This window comes from Excalfactoria chinensis, chromosome 1 (assembly GCF_039878825.1).
Source record: "Excalfactoria chinensis isolate bCotChi1 chromosome 1, bCotChi1.hap2, whole genome shotgun sequence".
Classification (NCBI taxonomy): Eukaryota; Metazoa; Chordata; class Aves; order Galliformes; family Phasianidae; genus Excalfactoria; species Excalfactoria chinensis.
This window is the reverse complement of record NC_092825.1, coordinates 57884982-57900054: the sequence shown is the minus strand read 5'-3', so window position 1 is coordinate 57900054 and position 15073 is coordinate 57884982. Positions and strand designations below refer to the sequence as shown.

The 15073-nt window shown below is 46.3% G+C and overlaps 1 protein-coding gene across 1 annotated transcript in view; it reads left to right on the top strand.

The window, feature by feature from the left end:
- CACNA2D4 (calcium voltage-gated channel auxiliary subunit alpha2delta 4) overlaps nt 1-15073 on the top strand; it is a 108240-nt gene that overhangs the window by 50241 nt on the left and 42926 nt on the right. Inside the window, exons 25-26 of the mRNA XM_072328084.1 lie at nt 1275-1402; nt 3980-4060. Of these exons, the coding sequence (XP_072184185.1) occupies nt 1275-1402; nt 3980-4060 (209 nt within the window). The remainder of the gene's footprint in view (nt 1-1274; nt 1403-3979; nt 4061-15073) is intronic.

Sequence of the window (15073 nt, the reverse complement as noted above, 5' to 3'; positions counted from 1 at the left end):
GCTTGGCTAGGTTTGATCTTTCTGACTCAGTTCCTCTCTGTTTTATTCTGTTCTGACTCTCACATGGCCCACATCACATTACTATCCCGGTGTTTTCCAGCGATGCATTAAGTGATGTGACTGACATCTGTCATATATGATTCATTCACTTGTCCCCTCCCTTAGGGCAAAAGTGCGTGTTCATGGAGGTTTTTGACATGGAAAGGGCACAGATTTTTGTTGTTGATGAGTTTCGAACATGCAGAATGATACACGCTGCTGTATGAAAGGACAGGTTGCAGAGGCAGATGGAACAACAGGATGGTGGTGGTGGTCCTTAGCTTCTTGGCAGGTGTTTCGCTGTCTCCCACTTTCTCAGCTATGAATCATATGTCCAAAGCAGAGAGCTACACTGTGCCTAAGTGCACACCCCTCTTGCCTTGTTTCTGAGGCAGTCTTGGGTAACTCGGAGTTCTCAGGCTTTGGTGTCAAGGAAGAAAGAGTGCTATAGAAAGCTAATAGAATAACTCAGTACCCCACGCTGCTCATCAGGAGCGTTGCTCAGTGCTTTTGAACAGTTGCAGTCACTACATTTCAATGACAGATCTCCGCATGTCACAGGAGAGGCACTTTTGGGATCTCTTGAAAGGAAGGAATTGTATAAATGACTACGTGTTGTTATGACAAAACATTCAGCGAAAGGAGAGCCTGAAAACAAAGGGGATTTGTCGGCTAGGAAGGAGAGCTCTTCAGGGAAGGCCATGACCTGATTTTTACCAGGGCTCTCCCGAGCTGCCTGGCAGGCCATGCCCTCAGCACCCATCCTCTGGTCTTGAGAAGCACCCATTTCCTCAACTTCTTCAGTCCGCTCATCGCTAAGAGTTCAATATCTAGCGCTTCGTTTTCTCCCCACGGCCCCGCTCGGCGCTCTCGCACGACGGCCCACGCTGCATCCCAGGGAAGAGGTGGAGGTGGAACAGGGGGACGCATTCCCAGCGCTCGAGGCCGTTGCCAAGCCCACAAGCCGCCTCAGTCCCCCCCTCTGTCCACCCTCAGGGCCGCGACTTCCCCTCGCCCGTCCTCGGGGCTGGCGTGGGGGCGGGGGCGGCACCGCGGGCCTCGGCCTGGGCAACAGCGGCACCTGGCGGGCGGCTGGCAGTGGAGCGGCGGCCGCGCTGGCCCCAGAGCGGCGGGGAGAGGGGCGGGGGGGCTGACGGGCCCCGGGGCTTGCAGAAGGAGGCTCCCCAAGCAGAGCTGCCCTGTGCAAAAGGTGACTCTCTGTTTTCTTCCGGCAGGAAATTCCTGACTCGAAAGGACAAAGAGAGTATCTTCACCATGGACCACTTCCCTCTGTGGTACCGCCGGGCAGCCGAGCATCCACCCGGGAGCTTCATCTACAGCATCGTTTCAGAAGATGACTCAGGTAACCTCAGCCTGAATGCAAGAAGAGAGAAGAGAAAGCGTTGAGCTCGTTCTGATCCCTTTATTGTCTCTCTTGCACAGTGAGAATTGCAGGGGTCAAGCCTTGTGGTGTTTTGCACACCCTGTATACAGGCAGAGGGCCAGAACCATCAGAGCAATGGCCAGGACTGACAAGGAATCAGCAAACACTCAAGAAGTGACTTCAGAGAGTGTCATTTTTAATTAATTTACTTATTTTCCATCACTGCTTTCCATGACAGGAAGGGATGAGTTTGTTGGGGAGGAAGCTGCAGGAAAGGGGAGGAGTGCTTTTCCATAGTTTCCTCTTCAGTGAGGGTGTGCCACTGGTGCCCGACGTCCCTTCCATCACATTACTGTACTACATCACATCGTACTTAGCAAAGGAGTGCAAACACCAGAGAAAAGCAAGGAGTGGCTTTTTGGTGTCTCTTGCTTAGGGTGTTGATTCCTGTGAGCTTACAGAGCCAGCCAGGACTTCCTCAAAGGCTGGAAGAGAGCAGAAGAGCCTGGAAATTAAAAATCAAAACAAAACCCTTTTATGAGACTCCTACACAGAAGGTGGAAATCCCCTCTGCTCCCCGGCCCCTAGCACTCAGTCTCTGTCACGGAGCTCAGCACTTTAGCTGTCAAAGCTTTTTGTGGCACGGTGGTGGGAGGCTGGTGGGTGGAAAAGCAAGAAGCAAAACGGAGAAAACAACACAGGGAGGCAAGAGATGAACCAAGATGTAAAGAGAGAGGGGTGGAAGGTGGAAACACTTGAAAACTTCCACCAAAGCCTCTTTCTCTGCATAGCGCCTTTGCATCTCACTTAGATGGCAAGTGAAGAGAAGGAGGGAGGCATGGCAGGAGAAACCTTGTGCACAACAGCATTTGCTCTTTGAAATAGACATTGGGCTAGAAAAACAGGCAGGAACACCCTATGGGGCCCTCTGGGATAGCCAACAACCCAGACCCCTGTAATCAATGCTGGCTAAACATTTGGGATTGCAGCTTGATGTGGCTTTCTTTTCAGTCGGAGGTAGTTTCACGTGGATGGAAGCAGAATAAAAGAAGCTGCCCCTGTTTTTTGTATAACATGCCTATTTTCAGAAACTTCAATCAAATCCAAAATCCCACTTGCCTGAAAGCCCTACAGGCACATTATAAGAAGTAATGCCTACCCCTGAATACTTTATGCTCTAAACTGTAGAGGTGATCATTAGTCACTCTAGAGGTGAACAGTTCAGCACAGTGAAACTGTGATCTATGAGATCATTCAAGATGACTGTGAAGAGTCCGGAAAATAATAACCAGTTCTCCTGAGCTACTGTGCTTAGTGTTAGAGCTGACTCTGAGCATTTTACTTGACATCCTTAGAAGCAAACCTTTTGGCCAGAAGAGGCCACCCAGTTTCTGATCAAGTTCTGGGTGATTAGATTCTTAAATACCCTTTCCATGCTTTACACAAGTTTGTATATGCCCACTGCATGACAAGGAGTTTTCACAGCAGATGCTCTTCTGACCATGCAAGAGGCATGAGCCTGATGGCTTCTGCGTTGGGGAAGAGTCCAGTGGGAAGTGGCTGCAAGTCATCAGAATAATTTAGCCACTGAATCGTACTTAGGATATGCTGGGTACCGACAAGAACAATGACAACAGAAATGGAAAACAGTAACAAATGCTTGAGCTCTTGGGAAGGAAAGGATCCCTGACCCATTCATCTGAGCGGGTGTCTTCTATCCAGCATGCGAGGAAGGAGTCAGTCACAGATTAAATCAATCATGCTGACCTTCAAACTGTCCCCTGGCAGTTTCAAAATAGGTGCCCCAGCTGAAGCTAACCTAATCACTTAAAAATACAAAATGGAATCTGTCACACGGGCAATTGCAGGCTGAAACAACTGCGCTAACAAAGACAGAGGACATGGGGCTCAGTTGCTTAAATCTATCCAGCCATGCTATTTTAATTGCCCTGTGGGATGCAAGAGGTCTGCATGGGGCTGGCAGATGGGACACAGGACCTGCAGGGACACTTAGAAGAGCAACTAAAACATAAACAGGACACCCTTTGGTGTGACAAAGTTAGACAGCCTAATATATCCCCCAAGACTTTGTTTCTAAAATGGATTGTACTCTGGAAGTACGTTGAGTACTGTGTCCGTCTCTCCAATTTGTAATGCTAGTCTGTCTCAGGTAGCAGAGCTAGATGTAAGCATGGCCTTTGCTGTGTAGGGCTAAGGTCAGAATTTCCCATCCTGCTTCTGCTCTGCCTGCAAAACTTAGCTGGTACATGAAGCAAAGCAGCCTTCTGGCCTAAGAGCTCTGCCTGTTCAGATTGGAGGAGGCCGGTCCTTTACACTTTATTCTGAGGATACAACTTCTATCATGAGATAAACAAGTCTCCTTATTTATTAGCCCTTTAGGTCTCTTAACGCGGATTGGAAGATGCATTCCTCCTAAGTTTTGGATCCTTCAGTGCTGAGGCATCTGTATGCACTGATCTGGATGCGAATCCTGCTGCATTTTCCTAATCTCTGGTGGTGAATTCAACCAAGGCTGCTGTTTTTTTGTGTTGACAGAGGGAGGTGGCCTACCAAAAGTGGTGACGGTTAGCACAGCAGTGGCTGTATCTGTCGATGGGAAGATGGGTATTGCTGCAGGTAGGAAATTCATGGTTTTTCTTCCTATCTAGAATGAAATGGTAGCATCTTGTGTTGAGAGTGGGAGTTGAGAGCTGTTTTCTTGTCATGCAACAGAAGTGACAGGAGCCACAAATGATTGTTATGTTGAAAACTAGGCTAAAAAGAACATTGGAAAAGGTACAAATGGCTGACATGTCTTTGGAAGGGAAGCTGGCTGGCTGAATGGAAACTTCCTATCTTCAGCGCCAGTGACTTTGTGGACTGAGACTGGCTATTTCCTTGGAGCACAAGCAGACTGAGAAGTCTGTGCAAGTTCTGAACTTTTTTGAAAGGACAGCACTTTGCTACTTTTACCTAGCCTAGGTAAACCTAGGATGCAATGGATGATCTTTAGTCTACTATTAAGTTAAGTTATGGCAATTTAACTTCATCTGATGAACTCCTCCTTAATTTCCAGGCTCTCGGTAAGTTCCAGTTGAGAGCAGTACTCTCAAAGTATCACATGGGGTTTGCGAGAGTACTTATAATCTAAGGGAGCGATGATATTAAATAGTGCTTTTCAATTCTATTCCACCACTTCAAATCCAAACAAATTTATTAGGAAGTGAAGCCTATCCAGAAACTCTTGTGAAATAGAGATGTTTACAGTACAGTCCATTTTAATTAAGTGTTCGACTCATAGAAGACACTCCCCAAACTGATACCCCTTTATGAGTACGCTGTCAGAGGATGAAATGGCATTGAGATTGTGCTAAGTGTGCAGCTCTGGGGCACTGTTCTGATCATGAATTTGAGAGGAGAAGAAAACACTTTTTGATAAAAGATTATTCTTCGTGATTCTTTTTGTTTCTTTTTCTGACCTGTGAGTTAGAACAGAGGCACACGGGCAGTTGATTTGGCACTCAACATAAATAACAAGGAAGGAAACTTCTGGGTAGAAGAGCTAAAGCAAGAACAAGTGGCTGTAGGGGCTGCCCCTGACAGAGCCAATTCTCTTCTGTCAGCAGCACTTTCCACAACCCCTGTGGAGATTTCCACCCCCTCGGTTATTCTGGATGCTGAATTGACTGTCTCTGTGGACATGCTGTGAAGGAGCAAAGTCCTCTGCTGTGAGAAAACGAGGGTGGAGAAAGCAGCAGAGGACAGGGGGGAAAGAACCGTCAAAACAATAATTGCAAAGCAAAATTTCTGACATTTGTGGAGATGATACAGAACGAACCATTTTCCTCATTCATAATCAGAGAAACATAGAAGTGAATTCTCAATTGGTTTTGTACCTCAGAGATACCACGGGTCCTTGTCACAAGTAGGCATATTCGGTGACATGACCACAATCATTCGCTGCTTACTTTCATGGATGGTATATTCAGCAGCACTGAGGGAAACATTTTCTCCCAGAGGGTCTAAAATCCTTTGGGCTCCAGCTGTAGCCCTCATTGACTTCAGTGGGTGTGCAAGGGTTTCCTGAGGTACATACATCCCATCTGTTATACTGGGCAGGGGTTTACAACTTGCTGTGGGCTGTCAGGGAGCAAAGTGGCACATATATTACCCTTTGCTTTGTTTCCAGTAGTGAATAGGTTAATCATCTGAATCTTTCATAATTCCAGTAGTCATTAAAAAAAAAAGAAACAAAAAAAATCCCATAAGAGTTGTGGTCACATTACCCATTACAATACTACTTGATCTTGAGGATGGCAGGTATGAGAGTTAGTGTATAGGTCTCCTTTTGCTCCCTACACGCTAGTGCTGAGTGGCTAGGACCCGGTTCAAGGGGTTTCACCCCTCAGTGGAGGCTGCAGCAAAGATGATGCTGCAATACTGTCCTGCCCCCACACTGGGTACAGGAGAGAGGTGAGGGAATGAGAGTGAGTGGAGGCACAACAAGAGGCAATCAGAGCAGAATGGGATGCAGATTGTTATTATTATTGTTATTCAGATGGCATCAGCCCTCTGTGAGCATGGTAATTGTGCTCATGTAGAGTCAGGAAACTACCAGAAATCAGTCTGATACCCAGCACTTGTTCCCAGAGAGCCAAATATCTGCATAGGCTTGTACTTTCTGGATAAATGCTGTCACAGTTCTGTAAAGGGGGTAGGACAACAGAAGGCTTTTTAAGTGCCCCTATAAAAGTGCAATTTGTATGAACTGGCCTGTCATTCTGCCACTGATTGTTACTGTCATTTGCTTGACTTGATGGTGCTTGGGGGGGATTTGTAAGCACACTGAAATGTTCACTATGCGTGCAGTGAAAAATTAAGCTCTAGGATTTACAGCTGTGCCTTTGGGGAGGGGACACCCCCATGCGCCCCCGCCAGGAGGATGCTGGTGACAGGGCCCCTTTTGTTCTGGCAGCTGAATGGCGTTCCCCAGCCGAGGCAGAGAAAGGCAAACTCTTAAAATCAAATGTCCAGGAAGATGACATCGGCCTGGGCTCTGTCAAAGAGCAAGGGAGCTGTCAGCTAGGATTAGGGAGCAGCTGGGCTGGAGGGCTGAGAGTAGAAATGAAGGGGGAGCATGGGGCCTCCATCCCCATGGTTCTGCATGGCTTGGTTCAGCCAAGCCCCAGAACCTGGGGCATGTAGGACATCAGGTGGATGTTTTGAGGGCTGGAGGTACCCACAGGTCTTTCAGATAACACAGTGGAGCCACTGATGTGCGTTGGGTTCGTGTGGTCTCAGAGTCAGTGGGAAGCCATGCCAGCAAATCTACCGCTATACCTGTTCCTTTGAGTTAATACTATCTACCTGTTATACTGTGCTTTGGCAGCTCAAAGCACTATGCAAACATTAACTAATGCCTGGATGATTAATTATAATTAATTAGCGGGCAGCTATTCTCATGGGATGTCAGTCCAGTACCTTTCACAAGCTCTAACTTAGTTGGAAATGAAAAATAAGGAATCGCAATGGCACTCTCCTCAAGCCAAGTCCTGCCCCAGATAGCACTGTCATCTGCTCCCTCCACTGAGTCAGTAGCCTGGGGCTTTATGGTCCTCTGGGGGGGTGGGGAGGGGTGTGCTGCAGAAATCACATGTAGTTGCTGACTGCAGCTTTTAGTGATTTAAAGCCCCAGCAAAACTGCTTGAATCTGTGCAGAAGTTTAACTGTCACTTTGGTCTGGGTATGATGTCTCTTTTATTGCCCGACCTTTTCTCTGTGTGAGTTATGTGGTGACCAGCTGGCTGCCAGTCAGAGCAGGGACAGGTAGGGTCTTCCTTCTGGTGAATCAGTTCCGTGCCATCGCTGTCATGTCTCGGGGATGGGAGACAGCTGATATCAGCAAACCATGGGGTGTGCACAAACTCCATTGTCCCCAGTAAAACAAATAGGGTATCCAGCCAAGCAGCTGGGAGATCCAGGTTTGTTGTATGCACTACCTCTCACCTCTGTTTATATTCAAAGGTAATGTTCCTTCTTATTTACCATGACTGGGCACGCTGAAATTATTACCTAACAATGACAACAGTATGTACAGATGTGTTTGGAAAGAGTCTGAGGCAAGCCCAGAGAAGACTGAAAGAAGTATTATTCTTATTGTACAAAAGGAGTTTGGGGACACCAAGTTATTAAGGCCAATGTTTTCAGAAGAGCTCTGGACTCGCTGCGGGAGCAGATTTTCAAAAAAAAAAAAAGCTTCAGTTTTTTTCAAAAGTATTTGAAATCAGTCTGTCTGAAAAATGGATAATGGGAAGTAATTTTGTCATTATACCACTGGTTAAAATCCAACCTCTATCAGTATGATGGAAGCTCTTCATTTGAGAAGCATTTACTGGCCAGCTTGACGTCTCTCCATCCTCTTCCTTGGCCCAGTTTTGGCTTCCTGCTGCCTGTTACCAGCGAGCTGAGGGAAGAGATGCAGGTGCCTTTTTCAGCAGTTCTGTTGCTGTGCCATCTTTTCAAACTAATCTACACGCAGGTCTGTATTCCTACAGTTTTGCTGTTTGGGTGGATAAAACCTCCTCTCTGTTCCTCTCCAGAAAGTGACAGTTGCACCTGCAGGAGCAGCTAGGATGCATGGAAATTAGCTACGATGACATGAGCACCTTTTGCACTGTAATAGCTGCATCCAAGAAGGGAGGATTAAAGTGATTTTACTAGATTGACTTGGAAACCAGCATAATATTACCAATACAAAGTCTGAGAGCAGCTGATCTCCTGAACGTGTGCTGCCGTATTCAGAACGAATGCTGTATTTCTTTAATGTTGCATGTTGTGCCAACATTGTCCCAGTGGAGAGATGTCAGAGAGCTTCGGAGGCATTGCATGGGAGTCTTCATGGAAAGGCACGATCTTCTTTGCATTCATTTGTGGCGTGGGCAAAAAGAAGGGACACCCGACTCATTTTCATCCCACTACCTCCCACTACTGCTAGTTTCTGCCTAGTGCCATTCCCTCCTGGCACTCAGTGAATCCCAAGCAGTTTCTCAGGCAGCTCTTTGATCTGACAAAATAAGAGACATCTGAAGGGGCAGTGCTTGGATCTCAGTTGTAGGAAGCATCAGGGGCAGTCAGTAAAGCAGAAGCACTCATGGTTTTAGTACTACCAGCAGCCGTGCCTTCTCCACCTCTCAGGAGATCCATCTGGAGGCTCTTATCAGTGAGTGCTCATTTGATTGGCTAAGGGTTGAGACAGTCTTCTGCAGGCCGGGTTATTGGCATTACACAGTGCCGGTGGTGTGCCAAGGGCAGTATCTCTCCATTCTCCATTATGTATAGATGTCTCTGCAAAAAGACAGTAGCTACTGACAGTGGGGTCAAATACATTTGTTTTATCCTCTAGAGAATGAAAACAATAAGTGTGTGAGCTATCTCCCATAACATTCCACCCACTCTGACTGGACAACAGCAGTTTTCTTTTAATCCATAGTGTATGTGCTGTCTGAGTCAGTGTTGAGATCTTCAGCACAGAGGCTGTGCCTCCCGGTGTGTGGGGACATTGCCTGTTGCATAGGGGATGAGCCCCCTGGGCCCTACAGCTGTCCATCCCCAGCCTTGGAGCCTGTTCCAGGCCGCAGCTCCAGCCCGGGAGCCCGTTCTTGCCTGCGTGTGGCAGAAATCTTCTCGCCTGAGGTTATCCATCGCTCTCACCTCTGTAGCTGCTCTGATTGCCATGGCTGTCACGCTTGAAGGGAAGAGAGCCCTTGACACTGACTCAGGAGAGGCTTGCATATAGCTGGATTTTTTAGATTGACACCCGACGCCTTTGCCGTGTTCCCTTTGCTTGCAAATTATTTGATATCGTTTTAATTCTGAGCCGAATTAGAGCAGTGCAAGGGTTGCCATAGCAACCATTTCCTTGTGCCTTTTGGTCTGACTCATTGCAGACAATTACTCTCGCGCTCCAGGATTCACAGATGTGATAGGAGAAGAATCATGTGCTGGGCTTTCAACTTTTCTTTTTTTTTTGTTTTAGCTTTTAATTTCTTTCCCATCCTCTCTTGCATTAACTCCTACCCAGCCACATCAGGGACCTGTGTCTGCTTGGGGCCACGTGGGCCTCTGGGAGAATCTTGCATGTAGAATATGTAGATGCACAGCGTGTGAGGGAATTTGTGCCTGTTTGTGTGGCTTTGCATACACTAACAGTTTCTCTGCAGTGTGTTGCGTGGTTGTGATACCTGTCTGCACACATAGCAACAGTGTGTATATTCATGCACGTATTTGCACATGTGCCTCCATGAGGTGCGGCTGTATGCTTGTGTGTTCTGTGTACACATAGGTACATGTGTGAGTAATCTGTGTAGATGTGGTTTGTAGTGGGTGTGGGTGAGTGGCAGCAGTCTGTTTGATGTGCGCTGAGTTTTTAGCAGGACTGAAGACCCTGTGAGGGTCACGGACAAGGTAGGCTTTCCCATTCACAGCAGTGTGAGGTTCCTCAGCCTGCCAAGCTGTGGCAGCTAAACAGTGACCTAAAAGGGTCGCAGAAACAGCCTGTGAATGTGGGGATGAGGGTGGTAAATACAGCAGGGTACAGGAATTATGATGTGAGACAAGTTGGCCTAAATTCAGCCAAGGCATAAGCAGACCAGTTTTACAGGTTGAGAAATTTAGCAGGTCTGAGGCAGTTCCAGTCTATTCCTGAGAAGTCTGACTTTTAACACCAAACAGCCTATTTCCTCCTTCTTCTGCTGCATTATCCCCTTAAGACACAAATCTCCCCATCACAAAGCTATGTAATGAGGCTCCTGCTGCCAGCCCTTTCCACTCACAAGACCTTTTTCTTCTCCTCCTTTCCCTCACTGGGATACAGAAGTCTCATTCATAGGATCATAGGATACTTCTGTTGGAAAGCACCTCAGGAGGTCCCTTGTCAACATCCTGCTCAAAGTAAGGTTAGCTGTGAGGTCAGACCAGTTTGCTTAGAGCTTCATCGCTGCAATATTCCTGATGATATTCTCAGAAATATTCCTTGTTCCTCCCAAATGCAGTTACACTGTACTCTCAGTCTGTATAGAGGATTTACTGATAGCAACTCTCTTTTCCTCTGCTCTTGCTCTGTTTCCGGGCTATTAACAAACCCTCATGGCTCCTCAGTTCAGAAGGGTTGCCCACATCTTGCTCAGAGTGTGAGTAGGGTAGTCTGCTTCTGACTTTTGGCACTGCTTTCATAGAGAGCACGTGGCTAGAGTGTGTGAGGGGAGACTGGTCTGCTTTGTGGGAATGTTGTGGGCCAGTGTGTGATTCTGCTTAGGCTATTTAAGCTGGCTCTGCAGAGCCTACATGGAATGGAAAAGAGACAGCAAAGAAAGCGATGTCTTAGAAGTCAGGAAGTGTAGGAATAAAGTGAGGATTGCTTACATATCAAGCTGAGCTAGACCCTGCAATAGAGATTTAAGCTAACAGCAAAAGATTCTGCAGCTACTCAGTGAAAAAGAGAGTAAGAAGTGGGGCCACTTCTGGGGAGTGAGAGCAGTCAAGATCAAGGAGACTAATAGTCTGAGCCAAAACCAAAGAGGACTGTGTACCCAACTTATTAATAAGGACAGCTATATTGTCCTTGGGGAAGGAACAAGCTGACTACTGGAATAAGCAGCTCAAGCTGCTTAGTGCACTCAGTGCGAGGGCCTGGGTGCGCTCCATCCCTGGCAGAGCTGCTATATGGAAACACAGCGAGGGTTTTTTGCAACTTTGCCTGTAGTTGTGACTCCATGCTGGCTGGAAAAATGAAAATTCAGCAGTCAGGATTAGGGAAGGGAGAGAATTGCCAGTCTCAGAGTGGTGCGACCTCCATAATGCTTCTAGTGCTTTAGGGGAGATCTTGAAGGAAAGTGTAATTATTATCATATGATTAGAGGAAAGGGACTCAAGTAACCTGAGTTCTACAATGCTAGATTGTGTTGGACTAACCCAATATCTTTTTTTCAGGTGATTCTTTTCCTGGAAGGCATAAGAAGGTTCAGAGTTTTCGTATTTGTTTCTCAGTCACCCATGAGAAACAATTAGATAAACTGGAGGAGATAAGGAAAGACAGAGGAGTTGTAAGGGGCAAGGAGGTAAAACTGAGTCCACATTGACAGCAACGTAAGTTGTCCATTCAATAAAAGATTACTCGTAGCTCTCCCCAGTGTTCAGCCACATTCAGTCTTTGCTAACGTCAGTCTGAGACCCTGACACAAATCGGAGTAGGTAGTGAGGAAGTGTCCTGATGTCTCAACACTAGAAGGCATTGCTAGTACAGGGAAGGACCAGGATATCGTAGAGAAAGTTTTATTTGACCTTGTCAGGAGTACAAGAAACAGAATGAATTTCAGTAGTATGACAGACAAGGTCATATGCTTGAGAGCTAATATTAGAAATCCATGTGCAGGGAACTCTGTAAGATCTGGCAGAGAGCGCAGCAAGCAGGACTAGAGACAGCCCTTGTCTTCTGGGTTTGTTTTGACACATCTCAGCAAGGATCCTCAGTGTAGGCTGTATTGCCCTCTGATTCCCACATAAAATTCAGGGAACCTATGCCTACTGAGTCCAATCCTGAAATCCTTGCTGAAAGGCAACCAGCTGGTTGCCTTTAGGTACCTGCTGGGTACCTAAAGGTACCCAGCAGCTCTGGTCATGCCTCAGCCACATCCTCCTCTGCTCCACCCCATTCTTCATCAATCTTTAGCTCTCAAAAGTTCTCAGGATCTGTTTATCAAATTAAGTATATATTTTTATTTTTAATTCTTCCTTTTAGTATCTAAAGGGGTCTATAAGAAGGAAGGGAACAGACTTTGGTAGGATCTTTTGTGACAGGACAAGGGGAAATGGTTTCAGACATTGGGGGTGGGAAATTTAGATTGGATGCAAGTTTTTTACACTAAGGGTGGTGAGGCACTGGAGCGGGTTGCCCAGAGAGGTGGTGGATGCCCCATCCCTGGAGGCACTCAGGGTCAGGCTGGATGGGGCTCTGAGCAGCCTGATCTACCTGTGGGTGTCCCTGTTCACTGCAGGGGTTTGGACCAGATGGTTTTTATGGGTCCCTTCCAAATCAAACAATTCTGTGGTTCTACGATTTGGAAAGAGTTGATTAACATATCCTGAGAGAATTGAAAGGGTCATGACTTCAGCTGATAGGACTGCTGTAATAAGTGCATCCTGGGGGAAACAAAGTAAAGAACGTTGCTAGTATGAAAACAACATAGTATAGAGAGGCCATGAAGATATTTAGGGTGGAATATGAAAGGAGGTTTTCTAGGCATTAGACTCATGCATCTTTAGAACAGCTTTCCAGCCATAATCTGAGGTAAAAAGTCCTGTGGTTTTAAGCTGAAGTTTGAAAAGTCTGCCAGAAGGTGGTGGTGTACCTGGAAGACCGCAGGCCGAGCAAGGCCAGCCTAAAGCCCTCCCTCAGCCTTTGGCAAAGTGATGGTTTCTCTGGATTGATTTGGGTATTTGTGGAGTAAAGAGGAGTGAGCAGAGAAGCCCCTGCTTATGATAATGAGCCTTTAAAAAGCAGATGGGGATGTGGGGGCTGGCATACTTGTGGCAACTGAGAAGTGACAGTTGAGGAGATCAGAGAAGGGAGGATCTGAAAAGCAGCTGGTCAGAGGCAGTCGCTGAAAGGGGATTATCAGTGAGAAGAGAGTGAAAATCGGGAGAAAGAGGAGGAGTGACAGGAATCAAAGGCATTATGTCCTGGGGAGAGATCTGAAAGATACCGTATGAGACCAGAAGCGAATTAGAAAGTGGCAACTGCTGGAGGGGCACCATCAGATTTAAGTAAAGGACTTTCTCTTACCAGGAATCACTTCAGTGTGGAAAATCTTGTCTGAAATCTGGGGAAGCAGTGCTACAGTAAAAGTGGTTGTAGAGGGGATCAGAACCAGTCTCCTGTTAACCAACTCCCTCAAAATGGTTTATAGGGTTTTGCAGTATCTTTTCCATCTGCCTGCATCTCTAAGTAAGAATAATGCTCTCATAGCCTAGCAAGCGTATTGTGAGATGTGGGTGGATGTAAGGAAAGGTGATATTTACTATTGAATGGCAAAAGCTAGGCATTGCCAACAGTGCAGGGCACAGATTTTGATGGCTAAGGAGTGTGCTTCTGTAGGGAGGAAAAATGGAAAAGAACGCAACAATGCCTGTGGTATTGTTACAAATCAGAGGAAATGCTTTATAGCAAGAATGAACGTAATGAAAATCTGCTTGTCTTACAGCAAAAAGAAGACTGAGAGATGATTTGATAAGTGTATAAAGTATCTTCAACGTAAGAGATGCTGGTGACAAAAAGTTTGATTTTTGATCTACCAGGGAGAAGCATAACAAAAAAACTATGACGGGAACTGAATTCAAGCAGATTCAAATATGATACTAAGTATAAATGCTAACAGTGAGCGTGAATAGTTCCTGTAGTAAGGGAAGCAAGGAGATTTTGTCATCTCTTGAATATTTTCAAATCAAAGGTTTGCCTTTCTGGAAAATTCGCCTTAACTGCATGCAAACAAACCGTTAGACTTTCTACAGAATAACTTCTCTATTTTTTGTTTCATAAGCTAAACAGATTGAGCTCTTTAAGCCTTTCACAGCAAGGCATTTTCTGTCACCTTCAAATTACGTTTGTGTTTCTTTCCTGCACACTTTCCCATAGCGTGCAATGCGCAGAAGGTCAGACTGGATGATCTAAAGTCCTTTCTGGCCTTTATACTCTCTGAATCTCTGCCTCTGTGAATTCATTAATGCTTGCAAGCTCCCAGAGATCTGCCAAAGGCAAGCACTATAGAAATGCAAAGCATTGTTGTTACTCTGGATATTTCCCTTGAGCTTTATGCAGGGCTGGGTGAATATCTCAGTGTATAGTCCATGCGTTTTTTCTCAAAGGAAATACCTGCATTTGCCACTCTTTCTGTGCCCTTTACATGTTCACTTTCTGCAGATGTTCTTAACGAGCAAGTCTATTCCTGAGTTAGAACAGAGGGAAAACAAGCATGAAGGTCCAGATCTTGACCTTGCGCCCCAAGCAAAGAGCAGCACATCGTTGTTCTGGCTCAGAAGCTCCAAGACAAGACAGGTTGTTATTCTTAGCATCATGCTTTGCTTTCTCCTTTGCTCCATGTGCCCTACGCATGGCCTCTGCCTGGCTGCAGCACAGTGCCACTGTAGGAAGGAGAGGTCTGGCCCCTTGGTTGCTTCTCTCCCACCCTCTAAAAGGAGAAAAGCTGTGAGGATGCTGTTTTGCCCCCGCCTTTCTAGGGGGCTACTGCTTTCTGCTACTGTTGTTGGAAGCTCCCCAGAATGACACAGGAAATCTTTTGTTTACTTTCACCCCATTCTGTAACTGTACTCTTTAGGGAATGCTTACTCCTTGTCTGTATCACACAGTATTCTCAGAGAGAGGGCTTTTTGGTGCTCAGAAATACCATGCTAGGACTTGCACCTATCTCATAAGAACACGGAAAGTGATCCTATGCCCTGTGCTCCCTGCCAGTACCAACAAGCACTCTGAAAGGCTGTAGAGCGATCTGCCCATGAACAAGATACCAAGGAGGCACCGTATTTTATATAGGCATATGCATAATTGCATGTTAATATATAGAGAATTATATGTCTGTG